Source organism: Sinohyriopsis cumingii, chromosome 3 (genome assembly GCF_028554795.1).
Source record: "Sinohyriopsis cumingii isolate HCF-2022 chromosome 3, ASM2855479v2, whole genome shotgun sequence".
Lineage (NCBI taxonomy): Eukaryota > Metazoa > Mollusca > Bivalvia > Unionida > Unionidae > Sinohyriopsis > Sinohyriopsis cumingii.
The window spans coordinates 48256758-48283205 of NC_142963.1; the positions used below are offsets into that span (position 1 = coordinate 48256758).

At 35.0% G+C, this 26448-nt stretch overlaps 1 protein-coding gene across 1 annotated transcript in view; it reads left to right on the forward strand.

Moving 5' to 3' along the window:
• LOC149802814 (protein tweety homolog 1-B-like) overlaps positions 1–26448 on the forward strand; it is a 119941-nt gene that overhangs the window by 40163 nt on the left and 53330 nt on the right. The window contains exons 4-9 of the mRNA XM_089952253.1: positions 957–1195; positions 2623–2718; positions 10649–10721; positions 16624–16693; positions 19241–19299; positions 24927–25019. Of these exons, the coding sequence (XP_089808379.1) occupies positions 957–1195; positions 2623–2718; positions 10649–10721; positions 16624–16693; positions 19241–19299; positions 24927–25019 (630 nt within the window). The remainder of the gene's footprint in view (positions 1–956; positions 1196–2622; positions 2719–10648; positions 10722–16623; positions 16694–19240; positions 19300–24926; positions 25020–26448) is intronic.

Sequence of the window (26448 nt, forward strand, 5' to 3'; positions counted from 1 at the left end):
GTACTTGTCACAGACCAGAAGAGTTTATGCGGTGGCCTACTGTCCATAATCTCTTCTTCAAATTATGGCTACTCTTCTTAAATTACTGGATGAAAAGATGGTCCCACTGAGAAACTTACAGTATCTGATTGGTAGTAAATGAACAGTAATGGACTGCCTTGAAAATCATGCTATGACTAATCCTCTTAAAGAAATGGCCATACTGAAAGAAATGTTTTGAATAAAATACATGTATTTGTAGTTGGTCTTAAATAAAAGTGATGCCAATGTGAAAATTTGAAAATCTTGTAAAATCTGCTTCATCCAAATGGATTACCATACTTACAATAAAAAAACAAAAGCACCACTCCTTTCTTGCAATAGATGTTATTATACCTGTATGAAAATTATGTTGATCTGACCTCCAAAATGGCTGCCTTGACAGCTGTCCTGAAAGTCTTGTTATCGCTACTCGTTTTGCATGTAATGGTCGCATTTACATTGGGTTTTCACTAAAAATAATGTATTGCAATATTTAATTGGTTATGTTTGTGAAACTTTACATGGCTGTTTCTACAGGAATTCAACCTTTTAACTTTATTATGTGTCAACTAGTTTATTTCAGCTTGTTGCTGATACTGGAACATATTTATATCGACCTAGAGATTGATGAGCTATAACGACATGGAAACAGCCATTTAAAGTTTCACAAACATAACTGTTTTTCTGTTTTTATTTGTTTGTCTTGTCTGTGTTTTATGTTTGCCTTTGAAAAAGACTGATTAAAGAGTTGAAGCGCTTAGGCTAGCTAGAGATTCACACCATTTGTTGTCAGTTTATTGCATATATCTTAATCAATCCCTGACACATGCGACCCCTTGCTGGATCCAGTGCACTTGAAAGGATTGTTATTCGCCATATGATTTGTATTATATATATATATATATATATATATATATATATATTGTTTATTTTAGCTCAACACCTTGGTTAATCTTGCCAAGAATGTATCCACCGTTGGAGTCAGTGACCTGCAGAGGGCTTTCAATAATTATGTAGTAAATTACACAGTAAAAACAACAGTGTCTCAGTATGTTAATGAGATTCAGTCAGCAGCTAACCAAGTTCAAGTTGACATCATGGGCATTAGTGGAAATACAGCAGAGGTCAGCTTCGATTACATTGCAGACTTTACAGACAGAATTGAATTTTACAGGTCAGTGGATGTAGTCCCTGGTTGTGTTTAGTGGGAGGAACACTGCACATTTTAAATACACAAATATTCTGAAAAGTCTAACTTTTAAAATGAAAACTAGGAAATGTCTTTAAAGAATATGCAGTCAGACCTGTGTATCATGCCCACTGATGGGAGTCAGCTAAAGCAAGTATTATGAGCCTCTAGTCTTATATGCATATAAATATGTATTGATTCCATCTTACATGGTTAAAGGTGTAAATGGGTACCAGGGAAATCAAGTACCTGCGTGTTCCTAATTACCTGGGTAATAAATTGAGCTATATAGAGGGTATGTTTAGAAAATGTGAAAGAAACTACTGAATTATTTGGGAGAGTAATAAAAATATTGCTCTAAAATATTGAATATTAAGCATATCAATGAGATACCCTGATTAGCTGAGCTTGTTACCTGTTTAAAGACCAAATTTCTCATCTAGTTTTTGTAAGACATGCTAAATGGGTTGATAACATCAAGATCTTACATGACTTTGATTGTGTGCAAGAGACTATGCATATTCATTATGCATTTATCTTTCGAAAGAGGTTTTATCTTGAATATATATAGTAAAGTATGTAAAATAAACATCATATAAAGTTTGGGAGATAGTTTACTTGGGATGCTTTCCAAGAAGGAAACTTCATAAGCTAGCTTGATGAAATTGTCAACTGTTTTGTTATCTGGGTCAGTGAGATGAGGTTCACTTGGGATTCCTGTATTTCCTAAACCTTTTGATAGATTTTGTTCACACTTGAAATAAACCATCATGAAGCTAAGAAAATTCATTCTGTTTTACTTGCACTTTATCCTTTATCTTGGGTCAAGGTCAGAGTTTATTCTGTAAAATACCTTATGATCATGGAGTCAGGGTCACACATTTTAAATCAGTGCTTTGATTGTGGATTTGACATTTAGGCCCTGGCCTTCTATGTAATGTTAGATTGTATTTAAATGACATATAAACATTTATTTAAATGATTATCTATGATTAATTTTTTTATAAATTTTACAACTGCATTAAAGATAACCAACATATTTATGTATTTTATGCAAACAAGCTGACATTTTTTTCTGCCTAAATTATGCAAAACAATTTAATTTGAAGTATTTAATCCAACGCTGTCAACAAATTGCTCTACATTAAGCATTTTTAAAGTTGTAACTTGTTCACTTCATAATTTTCCTTTTTTTAATTTTTATTGCAGGTTCATTTATTCAAAAACATTTTGAAAAACAGGACATGAGATGTATGATATATTGTAATTGTTTATACCACGTCCACACCTTAGGAGACATACTTGAGGTTGAACAGACCAATTATGTCATTAATATGATCATGCTGATTTTCAGACAAATAATGCTTTAAAGTACTGGTAATAAACATACATTTCCCAATCTATCATTGCAGGTGGATAGGAACTATAGTCCTTTGTAGCTGGCAGGTGTTGGTACTACTTGTCTATATTGTTGGAAATCTCAAGAAATCCAAGTGTTGGCTTGTCTGGTAAATTGAATAAATGATGAATTTTATGTTCCACTCCATCAGATAAATATAAAAGTCCATGTAATTCTACCAGAGTCTTTCTGTTTTTATCTATGTAGTTTTGTGGATACACTGTCATCAATTGTGGGCCATAAAATTATTATAGCCCACATGGAACATTTATTTTCAAAAAACTTATGTTGCACCTTGACTAGTAAAATCTATAATAGAGACATTAAGTAAAAAAAAAGTGAACAAAAAAAAGTAGCCAAATATTGATATGTTGATTTTTTTAATGTACCAGTATGCTGGAATTTTACATTGCAGTTTTAGATTTGCTATAATTGTGTTAGTTTTAGAATTATAGCACTTCCTCACTGTATGGACCTTCATTATAACACCATTCCTTGTATAGCATTATAACTAGAGACATCTGTATCTTTCATTTTCACTTTTGTTCTCCAAACTTTTTAAAAAAAGAATTGATAGATTTCGCTGACAGTAAGCTGTATTACAGAATTTTACTGTGAAAGATTATTTTATGCTACTAAAATGATTACAGGTAAAAAGTTTTGCTTGTTTTGAATCAGAATCACTTAATTGAATTGCAGATCTGCTTACCTGTACATTTCTAAGTAGCCTGATATTCTTATTATTATTATTGCAAAATGTTTGCTGAAATTATGATGCAGCAGGACTGTTAGAGTTTTGGTGAGTGTCAAGATCTAGGAGAGTTGTGCCACTTGCTATATTTGACTTTCAGAATACCGTCTTCTACTGGGGAAGTCCATTCATTCTAAATATATCATTTGACTTGACATATTTGTCATCTGAAAGCTTGAAACAGACAGCTTTAAACAGCAATTCATACCTTTTAAGTTTGTATACCACTGAGACAGGCATCAAAATGTGTGTGTGTGAGTTCAGTGTGTGTGTTTGTGGACAGTTTTGGTTAAAAACAAAATTCCAGTATTCCTGTCTCAGTAACCATTTACCATATTAAATCCATGTCTGGAATATAATATTATCATTAACCACTCACATTCTCTGCGCACCATTTTCTGCCCAGGGGTTGGGCCATAGGGAAGCTCTTGTGTTATGTTCTTGAATGTAGCCATTGTGTCAGAAAAGTATATGTTTTTGGTTATAGTTGTTTTTGCACCATCACTGCTCAGAGAACAATATTTTAGATGCAGGCCCAGGGCTTGTGACTTTTTTAAATAATATTTGTCACACAGTGTTGCAATTGCTACACTTACAAACTCAGTAGAGTTCAATACGAGGTTTGAAGATAGAGTTCATCGCTAAACTCGCTTGAAACTGGATGGTTGTTGTTGTAGGGTTTAACGCCATTTTTCAGCACACAATAGGCTATGCATGGTGGCCAGTATAACTGGTGGAGGAAGAAAGCAGGAAAATCCTATGAAGAACCACTGACCCACAAGAAGCTACTGGCAAGCTTTCTCATGTACCCACATTGGCCGAATCCTAGACTCGATCCCATGTAGACAGAGGTGAGATGGCAGTGATCTGTAATGGAGAGTGCTTTAGGCCACTCAGGGCCCTGAGACTGGATTGTACTGGTATTCAAACTTTCCAGTTGGATTCTGAACAAGTTTTTTCTGGATCACAATAATGTTAGCACTATCAAAACTGTATCTGATGCAGTCTGATCGTGAGATATGATTATCTTTATAGAAAATTGAATGCACATAACATTTGAGGCTTCTGACAACTGAAATAATCATGCTTTACGTTTTATATATGGAATAAAATCCAACTTCAGTGAAATGTTACCACTTCACAAACGTGTCAGCAATGATATATAATAACTTTTTGTTCTCCTGCATGCATCTAGCATCTCTTTGATTTACCTATATTGTGTTGTTCCACTTCATGCTCTTTACCAATGCAAATTAGTACAATGGGCACAGCTGCTGCAGTCTTCAAACATATCACACACTGTAGCTATTGCCAGCCAGTTAAGTAATATGCAAAATGGTGGTTTATACCGGGCTTCTTTGCTTTTTAATTGCCACTATTTAATCTGCCCAAAGGATAGTTTTTTATCAGCTCCAATCATGACTTTACCATTTATACATGTAACATGTAATGTGCATATACTGTAGTGGTGGTTTTTTTCTTTCTATTTTGGAAGAAAACAGAAAATCGTGTTTTTTGAAATATGACCATGTATTGAGGTTTGGAAGTGCACTTTTATAGCATTAAATGCCATGTTATGGCAGATATCTTAACATCTTGAAAATAAATTTCTACATTTCATCAGCATGATCAGACTTTTCTCAGGCAAATTAGATTTTTTTTGCAAGCCTGATGTGCACCTCACTTAGAATACAGGAGGTTTCCAATCCAAAATTAGAGGACTCCCAGGCATCATATTTTTTAAAGCACTGACCATATTTGGAATATATAAAAGCACTTACTTCTCCCACTTCCTATAACCTTCCTGCCTTTGGGTCATGCCCATTGTTGGGGCCATAGGATCATGGGTTCTGCCCTTTGATATATTGACAGCTTGTCTTGTGGGCATATCTTGTGTTTCTCAAAACCTTGTTCTTGTTTGTTTTTTTGTTGCCTTTTCTACTGTATTCATCATTATGAATTTATTTATGATTACTTGAGGGCAGGTATCTGAGATGTCAGACATAAGTAGCCAACAGAAACTAACTTCCATCAAATATGTACTTTACCACATATAATTATGTCTTGTGTCTGAGGTCAAAATTAAGTTCTAGATATTTTATTAATGACTTTTATGTCACACCACAAACAGCTGTATTAAGATGATAATGTTTTTGATATATAATATTTTTAATGGGCCCATGATGATTGCACTTTTATGGGCTCATGATGATAGTACTTTAATGGGCCCATGATGATTGCACTTTTATGGGCCCATGATGATAGCACTTTAATGGGCCCATGATGATAGCACTTTAATGGGCTTATGATGAATGCACTTTAGTGTGTTCATGCTGATTACTCTTTAATGGGTTCATTATGATTGCAATTTAATAGGCTCATGATGATAGCACTTTAATGGGTTCATTATGATTGCACTTTAATGGGCTTATGACGATAGCACTTTAATAGGTTCATGATGATAGCACTTTAATGGGCTCATCATGATAGCACTTTAATGGGCTCATGATGATTGCACTTTAGTGGGTTCATGCTGATTACACTTTAATGGGCTCATGAGGATGGCACTTCAGTTGGCACTTAATGGGCTCATCATAATAATTGCACTTGAATGGGCTTATCATGATTGGAGTTTAATGAGCTCATGGTGATTGGAGTTTAATGGGCTCATGGTGATTGGAGTTTAATGAGCTCACGGTAATTTCACTTTAATATGCTCATGATGATTAGAGTTTAATGGGCTCATGGTGATTGGAGTTTAATGAACTCATGGTGATTTCACTTTAATGGGCTCATGATGATTGGAGTTTAATGGGCTCATGGTAATTGGAGTTTAATGAGCTGATGGTGATTGGAGTTTAACGGGCTCATGATGATTGGAGTTTAATAGGCTCATGGTGAATGGAGTTTTATGGGCTTATGGTGAATGGAATTTAATGGGCTTCTGGTGATTGGAGTTTAATAGGCTCATGGTGATTTGAGTTTAATGGGCTCGTGGTGATTGGAGTTTAATGGGCTCATGATGAATGGAATTTAATGGGCTTCTGGTGATTGGAGTTTAATAGGATCATGGTGATTGGAGTTTAATGGGCTCGTGGTGATTGGAGTTTAATGGGCTCATGGTGAATGGAATTTAATGGGCTCATTTTGATTGCAGTGTTGCACTAAGAATTCCAAGACATGAGGCACTGTGCCCACCCCACCCCCTCTCATCCAATTTGGGGGAACACAAAATTGTAATGGGATAAAGGAAATGGTAAATAATGTGTTTTTAAATGGATATTAAATGCTATCATAGCTTTTATTACTTTATTCAACTTTGGCCTTTGTTATCTCCAACATAGATTTGGATGGACATGAACTAGAAACGGAATAGGCCTATTTTTGGATTTTTTCTTCATAAAGCATATGCAGCACATAGGTCAAATTTTGGTGGACTTAAAACATTTCAAAACTACCATGCTCAAAGGGCAGCATGATGATTGGGAACATTTCTTTATACCAAGGAAGTAAAAGACCAAGGAAATAAAAGACATTACAATTATAAATGCATACAGCTTTAGAAACTCCAAGAATTAAGTGATTATTTGTGTCAGTGAAATTAGTTTCAGTTCTTTTGTGTTATGCACCTTGTCAAACCTAGCAGTGGTATATATGTAGTGCGATCTCAGTAGTATTATTTCCTTGATATGACCCAGGGACAAGGTCTCTAGAGTCAGGAAAAATTATATTGGTCACGAATAAATTTTATCTTTTTTTATACCCAGCATCTATGTATATGCTCCTATCATTGGATTTCAACAGTGCCCAATTTGTGATGCTGGGGGCTGAGTACCCAGGGTATGGTAACATTTTTGAGCATGTTGGTGACAACTATGAATTTACGTTTGCATTCTGTGCAGCTGTATTTGCATGTTTAGGGGTGGGGATCTCAATACTTTTGAAGATGTGTTTGAGCTGCTAAATTTGAAGGGAGAAAAAACAAACAGTGGCTTATATTGACTGCATAAGGTATTCTGATGCAAGTACAGTATTGTACATATACAGGAATTGGACTTCTCTTTCCCTGCACCTGTCTACACTGTGTATGGTTCTAGGATTGGGATTTTCAATAATTTAAAAGATACAGGTGCTTTCCAAATCAGCCTGAACTGTAGCCCAACCCAAATCCATAGGGATAGGATTCAGAGCTCCAAAAGTGTCGGCTTGATTTACCTTATAACTGCCGTTGAACTCAGTTACAGGTTTCTAGCAATAATAGTGCAGGTTCATTGACACTAGACACATACATATAAGAGTTCATTGACATTACATACTTACATACATGTAGGAATTTACTGACATTTCACAATTATATACATGCTTTGTAACATGCGGACAAACTATTTTGTAATATTGTTATGTCGCTTTAAAGTACATGGATAATTAGTGTCATTAATGTTGATAGTCAGGGATGGCTAGCATCATTAACATTGATAGTCAGGGATAGCTAGTGTCATTAATGTTGATAGGATAGCTAGTGTCATTAATGTTGATAGTGATAGTTAGTGTCATTAATGTTGATAGTCAGGGATAGCTAGTGTCATTAATGTTGATACTCAGGGATAGCTAGTGTCATTAATGTTGATAGGATAGCTAGTGTTGTTAATGTTGACAGGGATAGTTAGTGTCATTAATGTTGATAGTCAGTGATAGCTAGTGTCATTAATGTTGATAGTCAGGGATATCTAGTGTCATTAATGTTGATAGGATAGCTAGTGTCATTAATGTTGATAAGGATAGCTAATGTCATTAATGTTGATAGTCAGGGATAGCTAGCATCATTAACATTGATAGTCAGGGATAGATAGTGTCATTAATGTTGATAGGGATAGCTAGTACCAGTAATGTTGATAGGGATAGTTAGTGTCATTAATGTTGATAGGGATAGTTAGTGTCATTAATGTTGATAGGGATAGCTAGTGTCATTAATGTTGATAGTCAAGGATAGCTAGTGTCATTAATGTTGGTGGTCAGGAATAGCTAGTGTCATTAATGTTGATAGTCAGGGATAGCTAGTATCAATACTGTTGATAGTCAGGGATAGCTAGTGTCATTAATGTTGATAGTCAGGGATAGCTAGTTTCATTAATGTTGATAGTCAGGGATAGCTAGTGTCATTAATGTTGATAGTCAGGGATAGCTAGTATCAATAATGTTGATAGTCAGGGATAGCTAATGTCATTAATGTTGATAGTCGGGGATAACTAGAATGAATATCATTGGGTCTTTGACATTTCATAAAGAAGACATTTGATTGAATAGGATATTTCCTCCAAAACACCAAAGACAAATCTCTGAATTCCTTAAAATTTGCCAGTTTGAGATGATACAAAAATGATGAAATAAGTGACAACAAAGTCAGCTTGTGGCAGTTTGTCAACATTGTAATGAATATTGGTTGTATGAAAATCTCCAGAAAAATGAACATCCAATAATGGATGTGTCAGCACAGCGGACAGTGGTTGTTTTAGCACAGCTGACTATACAGCGTGAAAAGCTAAAGAAGTGACACAAGTTATCAATGCTCAATACCCAGGTATAGATTCTGCTGGTAAAAGGCTTGCTGAGATGAAGAAACAATGCTGATATGAGAAGAAAGCAGAGATTGGCAACATGCACGCTACTCTCTCTGTCCAACACTTCTATTTGACAAGCTCAGTAGCAGAAGACCAGCAGGAGGTAATGCTGAATTTTCCTGTGGCAGCCTGGATTAGGTAGCTGGCTTTCTTTTTGCCTCATCCATTAACAAGCCAGCAGCAGCACAAGTGTGAATTAGCAAATAGCAGGTGCTGGTCAACCAGCAGTTTCGAAAAACATTGCATGGGAATCTGTCAAAAAAAGAAACCACAGGTGCCAGCAGCATCTATAATACAGACAACTGACCATTTTATAAGGAATAGTGGTGTGTTTTGTACAAAAACACCATAAACTCGTTAATCTCAAGCGCAAGATGACCACACTGCTACCATAGGTCAAGGACCTTGGAAGTCTTCTTTATCACAGGATAGTTATTGGAGGCCTTAAAGTTGGATGGTCGATGATTGCCAAATGAAAAACTGGCTCATCTTAGTTGCCTAGATATTGAAACATAGCAAAGGATCTATCCATCACAGTACTGAGCTTCTGGATGTAAGACATGCTGATTAAACATGGCATCATTCCTGCTAATATTACCAATTCTGCCTAATAGCTGCCATTGGTATTAGCAGGGGACTCACTGACACCATCGCATTCATCAGCCCCAACTACCATTTTTCTTTGCTAAACCCAAAAGAAGCTGTCAGTTTACATGAACGTCATGACAGGGCTGTGGAAGCGTCAAAGGCCTTAAAGGTTGAGTACTTCTGTGAGTACACTATCTCTATTACCTCATTGAGTGCCTGCCTGATGAGCAGTATGCAGAAATGATTTATGTTGTCAATGCCATGATGTGCCTATTGACTGTTGGAAAAAACAGACAACATCCCAGTTGTTGACAATTCTTATACTCCTTCACTGTCCCTCTCTCCAACTGTACCTAATATTTCAAAATATACCATAAGACATGCCAGACTCAATTCCCTCTCCTTCTCTCCAACTGTACATAATATTTCAAAATATACCATAAGACATGCCAGACTCAATTCCCTCTCCTTCTCTCCAACTGTACATAATATTTCAAAATATACCATAAGACATGCCAGACTCAATTCCCTCTCCTTCTCTCCAACTGTACATAATATTTCAAAATATACCATAAGACATGCCAGACTCAATTCCCTCTCCTTCTCTCCAACTGTACCTAATATTTCAAAATATACCATAAGACATGCCAGACTCAATTCCCTCTCCTTCTCTCCAACTGTACCTAATATTTCAAAATATACCATAAGACATGCCAGACTCAATTCCCTTACATACAGAATGTAACTGTCTATCCATTACTGTTTCAGGGGCAGGCCTCTCAACCCAGTAACTAATTGCTGATGTAGTACTTTAGCAGAATGTGACCCCATTCCCAAGAATGTCATTGATTTATATACCCCTACAATCTTTTTCCTTTCAACTATTTATCATGTTTGTAATGTTTTCCAGTTTCCTCCTCCACACTTGTTATTGATATGAGACTTGTTAATGGTAATTGTTTATTCTGTTTATTCACTTCCTCCCGCCCAATCTAATATAGCTCTACATCTTGAACTTGTTCTCACCATACAATTCCTTTGGTCATATTCATAGTAAGTGATACCTTTTGTGTTCATTTCAGGGCTATTGTGTTCGGCTTTGTGTCCTTGTTACTGGTATGGGCTGCAGCCGGTGTATACCTTGGAGGTTCTGTGGTAAGTTATTATATATTAGAATGATCTTTGTTTATATTAGCCTTCCATAAATTTTGGTGAAAACTTGACTGTAGTATTATTTATATTTGATAATGTTTTAACTTTTAAATCACATGCACAATAAATATGGAGGCTAATCTGAAGATTTCGTCTTTGCATTAAGGACTTAATCAGCAGACTGATCTATTCTTTACTGACTTTTAATATCACTGGAGGGAATAGTGAGCAGTGTTAACAGACTATCCTAGATATATGGCATCATGGAGCATCTGTAGTATTTTCCCAGACCGTACTTTATCTTGGGACTCAGTACAAATCTTAGATCAAGAAGAAGCTTGGCTTAAGTATAAACTTTTACCATGAATAAATGGATTTTACACAATAATGTTTGTCCAGGAGCAAGTTCCTTGACCAGACTTTGTTGACAGCTTGCACTGAGTGCAAGAAAGAAAGAAAATTTAGATTTTAGGGTCTGAAAATTAAGATCATGGTAAATCTAAGAAAATAACGGTTACTGCATTCAGTTTATTTCAAGACCTTTGGTTACTGCATTCAGTTTATTTCAAGACCTTTGGTTACTGCATTCAGTTTATTTCAAGACCTTTGGTTACTGCATTCAGTTTATTTCATGACCTTTGGTTACTGCATTCAGTTTATTTCAAGACCTTTGGTTACTGCATTCAGTTTATTTCAAGACCTTATACCTTGAGTAAATGTGCGTGTCATTGAGACTGGAGACTGGCTGGTCATTAGTTCAATTTCTCACCCACAGAGAAATCTACCTGTTTTGCTAACCTTACTTTTCCTATCTCAGTCTGGTTATCTCTGACCTGTTGTCTCAGTCATGGATCTTCATACTAGGAACTACCATTAAAAAGAAATCCTTGATGTCTTCTGCTGTTTCTGACAGAGTTGTTATGAAATACAACAACAACAGATATGTAAGAAAAAGAAATTCACTCATAAGCAATTTAAGGGCTCTCCAGCTCTGATAAGAACATACAAAACATTTTCACACACACATATGCATGCATGCATGTACATGCACACACACACAGCAATTTGAAAGAACTCCAGACACAATGGCAATACACATCACTGGCCACACAAAACCAAACTCAAGTGCTACTGCAAAGCGGGCAAAAACCAGAACTGTGTTTTGTCAAACTGGTTTCTTCTAACTTTGTTGATCATCCACAATCCACCCCATTTGAATCAAATTATAATAATGCAGTCACAAATGAAAAGTACTGCACTTACCGGCCAGAGTGGTTCATTCATCAGTCAACATGCTATTCCACCAAAAATATTTCCATTTAGCATATCATTGCACTAGTGATAGCAGCACTTGCCATATTTCTATGACAGAAAATTGTGCTACACAGTATCATACCATTGCCTACCATACGTTTTCCAAATTAGAACTGATGAAAATTAAAACTTAACCATATAAAATATTTTAATTATTTTTTAATCATTTATTATCAGTTTCATATGACATCCATTGATTAAATATGATAGTATAGTAATAATGTCAAGTCACTTTATGTTTTTATTTTCTTATGCATAGAACTTGTGTACTTAGGGTCAACAGGTCACCCCATTGCCCTCATTAACATATTCATCTTAATATGCAGTATTTGGAAAACAAAAGCAGATGGCTTGAGACGTTCATTGCACAATGCTTCCAACACAGAACAATTTTAACTTTTTTTTTCTTCCTAAGAATGGCAAATATAGCAAGATTCTACTAAAGCTAATTGTTCACATTTTTATAAAGAGTACCTAATGACCTTTATATTGAGTGAAAAGCGATATTAGTACCTGATGAATACCGTGTTTTGAATCAGCTAAATAAATTACAAGAGTGCAGGGTTATTTTAATTGAGTTGGAAAATATTCAGTGAGAAAAACAATGTATGTCGGTGTTTGTACCAAGACAAGGAAATCTGTCACGTGTTACATTTTTTGTCTCCCCACTTGACATAGCCTCATGGGAGACAATATAACCCCTTGACTGGGATTTCCTTGTTTCAGTCTAAACCCCAACATAGATTTTTTTAGTCTCAGTGCTTTTGAAGATATTAACTGATAGGTTCAGTTGGTTGTGTCCAAGGGACTGTTACTTTTTTTGAGATTGTACATATAAACTCTTTAGGGCTAGATATGTATATACACCCACAGAATATTACATTTTCGATTTATCTGCATATCAGACTATTACCAGTTGATTTCTGCATAATAACTTTATTTGTCCACCATCTACAGTTACAAAACTTTGTAACTTTGTTGATGGCTTGCACTTGGTCTAAGGAAGAACTCGTTTTATTTGGGATATAAAGGTCAAGGTTACTGTGACTGAACAAGGAAAATGATTTTTTTTCACAAGTTCTCCACCATTATCAGTTACCAAACTTCGTGAATAGGTCATTGTCGCTGACTGAATTCTTATTTTCAAAATGGTTTCTGCACAGCACAGTAACAGAAGTTGTATGTGACATACCTCAGACAGACTTTGTGGATGGCCTTACCTGGTGTATAGAAGAAGACTGTTTAATTTGGAGGTCAGAAGGTTAAAGGTCAGAGTCACCGACTGAAAAAGAAAAATATTTTCTGCCCAGTAACAGGCTCGGCTAGCATGGGTACATGGGAAAGCCTGCCATGGGTTGGTGGTTCTTCCCTGGTTTTTCCAGGGTTCTTCCTCCACCAGTTATACTGGCCACCATGTAGAGCCTATCTTGTGCTGAAAAATGGCATTAAACCCTAGAACAACAACAACAACATCAACATCACAGACCTGGTCCAGACTTTGTAGATGGTTTTCATTTAGGGTAAGGAAGAAGTCTGTCAATTTTTAGGATTAAAGGGCAGTGGGTAAAGGTCACTTTGATGGGTAAAATGGTTTCTGAGCAAAAATATAATTCTTCTGTATGGAGGGCTATTAAACATGGGGTGGGTGTATAATGTACCATTCATATTACTCTGGTTGTACATGGTCAAATGATTCTTCAAATGCCACTTGCCCCTAAATTTTTTGTGGTAAAAATATGCATAAGGAAACTATGGTATTCACACTATTTAAATGTAAAAACAATATGTGATTATAAGAGGGCATTATAAATTTTCAAACTGTTATCAGAAGATAGTACTGTCAAGAGCTGTTTAATTAACATCACATACATAAATATATCTCCCAGTTTTGTCTGCCATACAAGATTTTAAATCAGTTGTCACTGGGTTATCAATGTACTTTAAATCTGAAATAGATTTGTGTGTAATAGATTTGTGTGTAATTTTCCTAAATTATTGTTAGAGATGCAAGCTTAATATGTAGCGTATTGCAGTAATATTTCCTTCCTCCACATGGTGACTCAGTTGTTTGCAGTATTGAAGCCAATGAAACCCTTTATCTAAATCTCAATGCAAATCTTACATAGACACCAAGGTCAAAGGGACAGGTGAGTTTGTCTCAGTATTAGTTTTCTATGTTGCATAGTTTTTTATCTAAAGTATGAATAGAATCTATTCACTGATTTAAGAAAAATAAGCAGATGAATGCCTTCAGCCAAAACCTAATGCCATGTGACCTTGACTATTTTTATATGGCTATTTTGTTAGATTATCATCATCACTTTCCTTGAAGCAGCTCTATGTAATTTTAGCAAAGTTAAGAGCAACAAATTCATCATTATGAACTTATTAAAGACAAAATAACATATAATCAATATCATATAAACCCAGAAGTATTTGGTCACGCAAATAACTCATGTCCACCAAACCGTGTACTTTTTATTCTCCTGTATAATTACAACAAAGACACCGGGAAGAAAATAATAGCCCACAGATAATAAAACATTTTTATTGCATATATACAGCCAGTAATTAAAGTTCATATCTTGAAACTACGAGTCATAATTTCAGTGTACTGAATTTCATGTCAGCAACATTATATGCAGAATCCATCCGTTCGCCTGGGGACCTTTTTTTGTAGTGCTCAAATAGTTCTCTAAACATCACCACTGGGGCACATGACAATACCTTACATCATTTAAACATGCACAGATATTTGACTACAAGTACTAGCCCATTGTTTGTGTCCGTGGAGTTTTAAAGTTGTTATACGTGGAACCATATGTGACTACAGCCCTCTGATCAAGAAACGTGGTTCCACATATAACAGCTTTAGAATTCCAAGTGCCAATTTTGTTCTGGTAGCAGAAGTTTCATCAGAATCAAAGGTAACATAGTTAAATTAGACCATTGATTGTAGTAATTTTAATTTTAGAATTGGTTTTCTGAAGAAGGGATGTTTTTTCACTTCACTGTAGATTTATGTAGGCTTGTTTGAATCTGTAAAAATGGCAGTGTTGTTTGTGCTGCATTTCTTGACCATCATACCATTATAAGAGCTGCTTTTAACTTAGGATTTAGTAATGGCTTTAGTACTTGTACTTGATGCATACAAATTTGTCCATGTGCAGCAAGAACTATGCTGCTTTGACATGATCTTCTGGACTATCATTTTTGGTAACGCTAATTAAGACATGAAGATACATGATCTCTATGTTATCTCATGTTATGTGCAGAGCCTTTTGACATGAATACATATTTTCTCATCGCCCATTTATTTATTTTGCTTCTATTTACAATTTTTTATGAAGTAACGGATTTTTCAACATCACAGTAATGTTTTATTTTAATTTATTTGATTATTTGCCATCTTAGTTGGGATTTGGTGTCCAAGTTATCTTTGTAACAAATGTAGGTTTTAAACAAAATATAGTTAAATAACATATCATATTGATTTTTCACACGTTTATACCTGACCACTGAATACTGGCAAATAGCACAGATCAGATTAAATATAAATTATTTTCAGAACTTTTAAGTAGGAAAAATTTAATATTGTGTATGTTCCGCAGATAACGGTGTCCAATTATAAATGTTTGTTATATATCAAGCTACTCCTTTATGTCAAGTTTCACTGAAAGTTTCAGTTAAAGATGCTGAAAAATGAGATATTCTGTATTATTGTGCATTTTTGTGCCTATATCCACTTGTAATTTGTGCAAAAAGAGGACACCAAGTTATATGCATAATGTTTTCACTGTGTTGTTTTTCTGTTCATATTTAAGTCAAAATATGAATCTCTGAGGTCATTTTTGTAAATATTCATTAAATATAAGCTAAAAGGTATGCAATCAGTACATAAAATATGTTGTGTACATATATTCAATTTTTGACATATATGTAACACTTTTGGGACCCATGATCTCAGCCAAGCACTTTGGCAATACACCTGTCTGATCAGATTTAAAACTGCCATATAAAAAATAAATTGCCTTTCATAAGAATTATTATTTGGACCCCCATCTTTATAGATTAAGTCTGATGTAACAAGTATATGGTGGTTTTCATAGGTATAGCATGGGTTACAATAAACAAAAAACAGAAAACAGGGTAGCATACACTACATGGGTAGGTCACAGTGACCTCTAGTCACAATTTAGTGAAGTTTTGTTATTTTTAGTTATTTGCTTGTTAAATAAATCTTCTCATTCTTTTACCCTATTACATCAAAACTTAATCAAACTTTGTTTTGACTATTCAGTGATGGACTTTGCTGACTCGCCTTTATGAGTATTACATTGCAGTGTGAACAGAATCAGTAAAGTAATTAGGAAATGTAGAAACTTTTAACCAAACCTTGTTGCAGATCTTGGTCTTGATGTCAAGGTCAAAGGAAAGTTGAGTACTATTACTAACACCTAATGAAAGTGGATCCATGACCCTACTTGACAAATAACAAAAATCATGTTATAATGAAGGGCATTATAGTGATGGAGTATAGTATATGTTGCAAGATTGCTTAAATTTTGATTTTTTTTCTAATTTGTTCCAGGCTGTGGGCGATTTCTGTTATGATCCAAAATCCTATGTGATGAGTCAAGGTGATGGCAGAGTAGCTAAAGGTAGGAATTATGCCAAACAGAAAGCTTTAGGTACTGTGGTTTACTGAAATATTTCCTTTGAACAGCCATTCAGGAACTGCAGTAGTGCAATTGGTTGAGTATTCGACTCTAATCCAAGGGTCACAGGCTGGATTTCTGGCTTATCCAGCCTGTGTCTGTAGTCTCATTGTATCCTTGTGAAATATACTTAGCTCCCATTTCCTCTGCATGGTATAGCTAAATATAGCACTCATATTGTAATTAAAAACCAACCTTCACTAACAGCAGATGTTGCAAAAGCCAAATTAGCCATCATAATGTTGTCATCATCCATTTGACACCATCCATTTGATACGACATAACATTTAACTTAAATGGCTGTACCCTAAGATTTTAAAAATAAACTGCAGTGTAATTTTACTTATTTGTTATTTTCATTTTATCACTGGTAATAAAAGGGGCATTGTTTTAAGAAAGGCTTTTTCATTGAAAACTATAGTGAATGTTCAGTTTAGTAAATTGACATCTGATGTGCATAGCATGTTTTTTGTTATGATTTAATTGGCTGAAAGAATTTAAACATGGCCTTAAATTCTTCCCTTTTTTATGAATAAGCACAGAGGAAACTAATGGGTTAGTCATTGTAATGTTAAGATGATTTTATCATATAATTGTTTTTCTTCAGAATATTAATGTATGCTTTTCTAATGGGGGTGCCCTGGTCAGCCAATTGATCTAAAGCACTCACCTTTAGTGATCACTGCCGTATCACCTCTGCCTTCTTAGGTTTGAGTCTTGGGCTTGGTTAATTTGGATATGTGAGAAAGCGTGCCCATAGCTTCCCATGAGTTGGTGGATCTTCCCTGGGTTTTCCCAGGTTCTTTATCCACCAGTTAAAATGGCCATGATGTAGAGCCATTCATAGGCTGAAAATTTGTGTTAAAACCACAACAACTGTCATAATGCCTGTAAGTAAATTATCACTTCCATATATACTGATGTATAAGTTTGATACAACTACAAAACAAGTTATTCTCTCTAAACTTGTGTGGTTAGAGCATCCATCTCAGATGCGTGAGGTTGTGTGTTCAGTCCCACGGCCGAGTCATACCAAAGACTTACAAAATTGGTATTAACAGCTGCCTTGCATGGCACTCAGCATTAAGAGGTTAATGTTAGGACTGGTCGGCCTGGTATCAGGATAATGTGACTGGGTGGGACATCATGCTACACATCTGCGGCATGATGCCCCAATGCTAGACATCACTAAAAACTTTCACACTGCAGACATCGTAGTGATATGACTGAAAAGTTGTTAAAGCTATGTTAAAAATCAAACTCACACACACACACACACACACTCTAAACATGTACACATACAGGGTTTTAATAGTATATTTTAAGTTAGTTATTCTTTGAACATGTACGGGTTTTTAATAGCATATTTTAGACAAGTTATTCTCTATAAACATTTACACTTACAGGGTTTTAATAGCATATTTTAGACAAGTTATACTCTCTAAACATTTACACATACAGAGTTTTAATAGCATATTTTAGACAACATATTCTCTCTAAATATGTACATGTACGGGTTTTTAATAGCATATTTTAGATTAGTTATTCTCTCTAAACATGTACACATACAGGGTTTTAATAGCATATTTTAGACTAGTATTTGCACATTTTCCCATTTGTTTGTATGCCCCTACTATTTTAAAAACAAAAAGCATCAAGGATATAAAAAATGCACAAACTTAGTCATTTCATTCATCAGTTTATAATTTGTACCTGATTGCCACCATGAGTTCCTGAACACCTCATCTTATTTGCATTTCGAAATAAATGGAAGCTCTCAGTGTAAATGAGTAGACAGACTGCTCACTGTGCTTTTATGGTTTCTAGTGTGGCCTATTTCAGCAAAACTGTGTCATCTCCATCAAATATTTGCAGTGTCTAGTTTTAATATTTCTAAAACAAAATGAACAATTAAAAAGGAGAAACTCGTGCATACATGCATTGAAAGAGATGTAACTCCAAAATGTACAGAATTATTGAGATTATTAAAGACAATGATCTACATCACATCTGTTGCTTGAAAACATAGAACTGCTCATTCAAATATGGCAACCATATTGCTTATTATACTCTCATTTGATTCAAAATGTCAACACATTGACAGTGTTTGGGACCCCATGGTGACAGGTTAGAAATTATAATTTAATGAATGCAATTACTAAGGTTTGTGCATTTTTTTAATATCCTTGATGCCATGTGTTTTTTAAATTGGTAGGGGGGGTACAAACAAACGGGAAAGTGTGTGAATACTATAGTTATTCTCTCTGAAGAGGTACACATGCAGGATTTTAATAACATATTTTAGACTACTTATTCTCAACCATTATAGCCTCACAGACATGTCTCAACCATTATAGCCTCACAGACATGTCTCAACCATTATAGCCTCACAGACATGTCTCAACCATTATAGCCTCACAGACATGTCTATCTGGAGGTCAAAATGCAGTCGAGAAACTGTTTCTCTGAAATTTGCTTTTTTTTCTTCAGGAATTATCCAAGCATACATAGACTGTACAAATAAAAGAGATCCCCAGAACTTCTCTCAGGTAAGAGTTTTAGTATTTCTATCAGTTGTAGCCTCCCTTTCATTGAAGAGTTTCAGTAGACTGCTGTCAATTGTAGTCTTCCTTTTGGGTAAGAGTTTCAGTAGATTGCTGTCAATTGTTGTCTTCCTTTTGGATAAGAGTTTCAGCAGATTGCTGTCAATTCTTGTTTCCCTCTTGGGTAAGATTTCCTCTTGGGTAAGAATTCCAGTAGATTGCTGTCAATTTCAGTGTCCCTCTTGTGTAAGATTTTCACCAAATTGCTGTCATTTGTCTCCCTCTTTGGTAAGAATGTCAGCAGATTGATGTCAATTGTAGTCCCTCGCTTGGGTAAGAGTTTCATTAGATTGCCTCTTTGGTGAGAATTCCAGTAGGTTGCTGTCAATTTGACTCTCAATCTTGGGTAAGATTTTCACAAGAGTTTTGTCAGTTATGGTCTCTTGTGTATGAATTGAGTGGATTGCTGTCAATTTTTGTCTCCCTCTTGGGTAAGAGTTTCATTAGATTGCTGTCAGCTGTAGTCTTCACAGTAATTTTATTTTATCAGTTTATGTTCTTTATACATACAGTGATTTCTCCATGACAGATGATTGTGCAGATCCACTCTAAATTGAATGAATACCCATTAAAAAAGAGGAAGCACAGTGGATTAGCCATGAACATAAAGAAACTTGTAATGTTCAAAAATATTACCAGCTAAAACTGATAATTTCATTGTTGTAGATCAGCTGACATAATCAAATGCTTGCTAAGTGATTTATTGCATCTTAGTAATGAGATGCTTTTAATGATTATCTAGTTATTGAATGCATTTTGCCAAATGTACTTGGTAAGTGTAATAGCAGACAAGGTAGTTTTTGTATTCAGTGGTAATGTCTTTATCATTACATGCAGTTCAAATGCATATAACACAGTGACATTATTCTATAGGCATGATGCCAATAATGAGGACATTATGTGAACACACTATGCCAATAATAAAGATTATGTAAGCAAACTATGCCAATAATCAAGACATTATGTAAACACACTGTGCCAATACTGAAGACATTGTCAAAATACACTATGCCAGTAATGAAGATGTTATGTAAACACACTATGCCAATAATAAAAATTATGTAAACAAACTATGCCAGTAATCAAGACATGTAAACACACTGTGCCAATAATGAAGACTTTATGTAAACACACTATGCCAATAATAAAAATTATGTAAACAAACTATGCCAATAATCAAGACATTATGTAAACACACTGTGCCAATAATGAAGACATTGTCAAAATACACTATGCCAGTAATGAAGATGTTATGTAAACAAACTATGCCAATAATCAAGACATTATGTAAACACACTGTGTCAATAATGAAGACATTGTCAAAACACATTATGCCAGTAATGAAGTCTTTATGTAAATATATGATGCCAATAATGAAAACATTAAGTAAATACAATGCCAATAATGAAAACATTAAGTAAATACAATGCCAATAATGAAAACATTAAGTAAATACAATGCCAATAATGACAACTATGTAAACTCACTATGCCAGTAATGAAGACTTTATGTAAATGTATGATGCCAATAATGAAAACATTAAGTAAATACAATGCCAATAATGACAACATTAAGTAAATACAATGCCAATAATGACAACTATGTAAACTCACTATGCCAGTAATGAAGACTTTATGTAAATGTATGATGCCAATAATGAAAACATTAAGTAAATACAATGCCAATAATGAAAACATTAAGTAAATACAATGCCAATAATGACAACATTAAGTAAATATAATGCCAATAATGACAACTATGTAAACTCACTATGCCAGTAATGAAGACTTTATGTAAAACGTTGCCAATAATGAAGACATTATGATAACACACTTTGCCCGTAATGAAGAAAAAGAATTGCAGGTTTTATCTTTATTCCATAAGAGTTAATTATCACATGTACAGTGGTTTAAATATAAGGGTGTCTATTCATAAATACTGTTCTTCCATAAAAACTACTCCCAACTAAAACAATAAAAATTGAAAATCACCCTTATGAAAATGCCAGATGGTAAATTCTCCCTCTACATGAAAATCCTGGAGAAATTACTCTTCATGTAGCAAAACATGTCAGTCATTAAATTTTTTATTCACCCACCATAAGGCACAGTGTCATGTGATGATGCTGACCTGTCTGTTTTTCCATCAGTATGTTTTTCTCATTTGGTTTCTGCACAATAATGCAAGTTCTCCACCATCTGTTGTTTCAAACTTTGTAAATAGCTTACATTTGGAATAAGGAAGAAATTTATGGATTTTAATGACTAGGTCACTGTGACTTCGAAAAGGAAAATGGTTTTAGCACAGTAGCTTTGGTATAAGTCACAGATATGGCTAAACCTTTTGGATGGCTTGGGGTAAAGTGGAGGCCTATTGATTTTGGCGTTATTGAGGCTGAAAAATGGTAAAAGTTTCTGATTTCACCGTGTGCCTCGAGGGAGGGGGTAGAGAGGGGAATCCTGGAGAAATTTCCATACATGCAGGAAAACATGTCATTTTATGCGTCCATCATAAGAGGTAGTTTGTTATGTTATGACGTCAACTGTTTGTCTGTCTGCTCATTTTATTTCTGCACAATAACTCCAGTTCTTCACCATCTACCTCTGCCATTAAGAAAGAATCCTACTGACGTCAGGGTTCAAGGTCAAGGTAATTGTGACTTAAAAAAGAATAGTTTCAGCACAATAACATTAGTTCTGCATGAGAGGCATGGGCCAGACTTTGTGTGGCTTGCATTTGGGGTGAGGAAGAAGCTGTCAGTTTTGGACTCAAAGGTTAAGGTCACTCACTGAAAGAAGAAAAATATATTTTTTGCATAATAAGTTTAGTGTTACATCACAGACACAGACTGAACTTTGTGGATGGCTTGCATTAGGAGTTTAGGGTAAAGCAATCAATGTCATTGTGGCTGAAAAATTAAAAAATAGTTCCTTTGTGTAGCTCTCACCATGTATCTTCACCAAAGATTGTTGATACACTTTGGATAAGAAAGAAAGCTATTGATTTTGGGGGATGAATACCCAAAATGTCAAGCCCACTGACTGGAAGAAGAGAAAATAGTGTTTGCATAATAATTTAGTTCAAGACCACCTACCATAACCAAAGTTTTTGGATGGCTTGCATTTTAGGTAAGTCAAAGACCTGATGGTTTGGGTTCAAAGATCACAGCCATTGTGACTCAAAGAAATATGGGTTTTGCGCATATAACTTTTATTCTAGGGTAAGTTCCTTGTCCAAACTATTCATCAACAAGAAACTGGCCCCTCTGAATCCTGGCTTCTGCAGATCAGCTACATATTTTTGGTTTCAATAAAGCCACTCAGATGATAATCAAACCTGTATTGTGGGCACCTTTATAAAATGGCAAAACTTTTTTTTCTTAGCAGTGTTCATTTTAAGGAAGTTTTTCTATATTTACATGAATATGACAACAAACCATAGCATTTCTTGAAATCTTTTGCTTACATCTAAATTACATGTACTTGCTGTTAGATTAGTTTATAATTGTTTCAGAAAGTCAGTAACAAGTAATAGATTCATAACTCATTCAAGCCATTGTATCATCATTATTTATGATCAGCCAATTACGTGATTTAAAATGAGCATTTACTTTGCTTGACTTAACAATTTCTTGCAGCATTTAGCTTTTTTTGTTATGCCTGTGGTGAAAATAATGGCAGAGACTACACTGAATTGCATTTGTTTATTGGTCTGTCTGTCTTTATATTGTATCTGAGGGTTCCATTTTCTTTTCTTCAGCTCTGCTACAGTATTAAATGAATTGCCTTGAAACTTAGTTCAGTTTTAACTTGTTGCAGATTTAAAGGAGATGTGTATGATGCATTATGAGGGAGGTGAATGTTTGGGTTTTTCTAAAATCACAGTTCCATAATTTGAACTTAGCCTTTTTTTTTCTTCTATTGACATCGCCATTTTGGAATCCTAGTTTTTGTCATCAATTCCTCCTACAGTTTTCTGTGATTTGCTTTAAAACTCTGCTCATGGACAGGAAGAGCTTATGAGATGGCCTGTCATCCATTGTCTGTATTTTGACATCGTTGTTTTTTTTTATGTTTGATAGACTAGACTACTTGGAGGGGGATTATCATGAAACTGTGCATGCACATTCGTCCCAAGGTCTTGTTAGTCCTGAATGAAAATAATGCTGCCCAGACATCCACAACTGCAACCATTTAAAAAATCATATCACTGCCTCTCTGGAATGGATGGATGGTCACATCAGCAATAGGTTTTCACTCACAAACTTCTTATGTTGTCTAGTTGGTCCTAAATGAAAAGGTGCCACACAGACACCCAATATGGCCACTACAGCAGCCATCTTGAAAATCTTGTTATCACTACTCTTCCTGAATGGATGATCATATGAACATGTGTGTTTTGTAAAAAGACTTGTATGATGTCTTGTTGGTTCAAAATGAAAATAGTGCCAATCTGAAATCCAATCTTGCCACCACAGCTGCCATCTTGAAAATCGTATTACTGCTTCTCCTCCTGAACAGAAAGTCATATTGACATTGGTTTTTCACCAGAAGACTTCTTATGATGTATAATTGGGCCTAAATAAAAATGGTTTCACTCAGACTTCCAATATGGCTGCCACATTGGCCATCCAAAAATCTTGTTATTGCTACTCTTTCTGATTGGATGGACATATCAAAATGGCAGGTTGACTGCAAGACTTATTATTGTTTTGTTAGTCCTAAATGAAAATGGTGATGGTCTAGATGTCCAGTACAGATGTCCAGACAGCCATCTTGAAAAACTTGTTGTCACTACTCCTCCAGAATAGAAAGTCATTTTGACATGGGTGGTTTTACCAAAAGACTTCTTATGATGCCTAGTCGGTCATAAATGAAAATGGTTTCACTTGGACATTTATTTTTGCTAATGCTTCTGCTCATGAATATGTGATCATATCAATACAGTATTTTTATTAAAAGACCTTTTATGATGTCTGCTTGGTCCTAAATAAAAATTGTGCCAATTGTGCTGTTTATTGATATGAAAATAAGAATAATTTGTGTTACCTCTGTTGATATAGTTTGACAGTTTGTTTGTAGACAACCATTTCAGTAGAAAATGCTCATCAAGGTGATTGCTTTAACGTATTCTCTCCAAGAAAGTTATGAATTTTATAAAATTTTTGAGATTATGAGAAAAATTGACTTAACACTTTACTGTTCATATAACATGTATTTTGATGGCTGTTAGTGTTTGATTACGATCGTAAAACAGGACAAGGATTATCAAGGTGCCACAAGTAATGTTTATCTCGTGTAGTATTCCCTGAACCCTCCAGTCTATCCACACTGGCACATGTTTTGAACTATCCCCAGCTTGTAAAAGCACCATAATTTTGTATGATCTTGTTTTCTTTCCACTGTTTTCTGTAACTTTCTATAAAAAAAATTAAATTGCTTGAAATCTGTAAAATCATATTCTAAAAAGGAACAACCCTTAAAATTCCCATTCTTTGTATAATTGTATGATCTGTGTATGATGTGGAGTAGAAAATGCACATGCTGTTAACATCTTTTGTTTGTCATTTTTAGGCTATAGAAGATGCCTTAGCTAAAGTTAGCAGTGCCAACATAACCCTGACCAAAGCCGTCAACTTGACTGTACCTTTTAACATTTCGGATAAGGTAAGGATAATTGGAAGAGTTGTGTTGATTTTGAGTTTAGGTCATACGAAGCTTTAAACTTTCAAGATCAAGTAAGACAAGATTAAGGTTGGGATACACACCATTCAGAACCAAGTGAATGGTTTGTGCTTGCATATTAGTGATGTCAGCAACATCAAAGGAGCACGACACCATTCAGAACCAAGTGAATAATTTGTGATAGCATATTTGTGATGTCGGCAACATAGAAGGAACACACCAGGCAAGAGAATTCCACATTATTTTACTTGCAGTAAATCTGTCTGATTTTAATACAAACAAAAAATATAAATTCCCATTGAATAATAATGGCTTAGTGCACGAGAGTAAGATAAAACAGACAGTCATAGACTAAATATTAACTTGACAAAGAAAGATAACTCTCTGATCTTTAATTATAGGGTAAAATTGACTTTTGAAAAATTATTAAAAGAACAACTGTTTGCATAATAATATTTAGTATAGCTTGTACAGTTTTTTTATTTTTTGTCATTTTGGGTCATTTAATCCCCTCCACATTTGTTTCCTGTTGAACCTTGGTGGAGATGCAGATATAGCAAATAGCTACTGTGACTTGCTGGACACATGTTGTATACTTTGACCACAGAGACATTATTGATTTACATTTGAATAGCCAATGCATAAAGTCTACAGATGGCAAGACTGAGATATCCGAGTAATTTACAGTTGGATACCAAATGAAGAATCAGTCAACCATTTACAGATCATGCTAATGTCAAAAATATATGTGCATTACTAATTCATTTAAAACAACTTGTAGCCTCTCAATTTTACAGCTTGCTGACTTGCATGTTCTTGTATTGGTCTAAAATTATATGATGTTCAGGACTACCAGATGGACCTTAGTAACCAGAATCAGTATCACTCTTTCTCGCTATACCTTTAATGCTATGTCAGTGTGTAGTTTTTTTAGTTTGCTTATTATTTTCAAAAAATGTATAACTGTCTAAGCTACTTTCCTGTGGGATTTATTTCAGAACATTGTCAACATTAAATTTTAATTTGTGCATATTTCTAATGCAAAGTAGCTGACCCTGCCAATCATCTCCAATTCCCCCAGCACTAATTAACCCTAAAGTTCAAAATGGCACCTCCCCCCACCAGGGTACCAGGATATTATACAGGGGTTGGGGCAGGGTCTGGAGGATCCTGAAGAGCTGAAATTGTCAGTACTTTCTGGGGTTAGACAACCAGTCCAACCATACTTTGAAATCATGTGTTGCTGTGCTGTAAAACACCAAACCAGACACATAGTAAATCATATTCACAGTGGGGTGTATCATCAGTCAGGTACAGTGGGGTGTATCATCAGTCAGGTACAGTGGTGTGTATCATCAGTCAGTTACGGTATGGTGCATCATCAGACAGGTACAGTGGGGTGTATCATCAG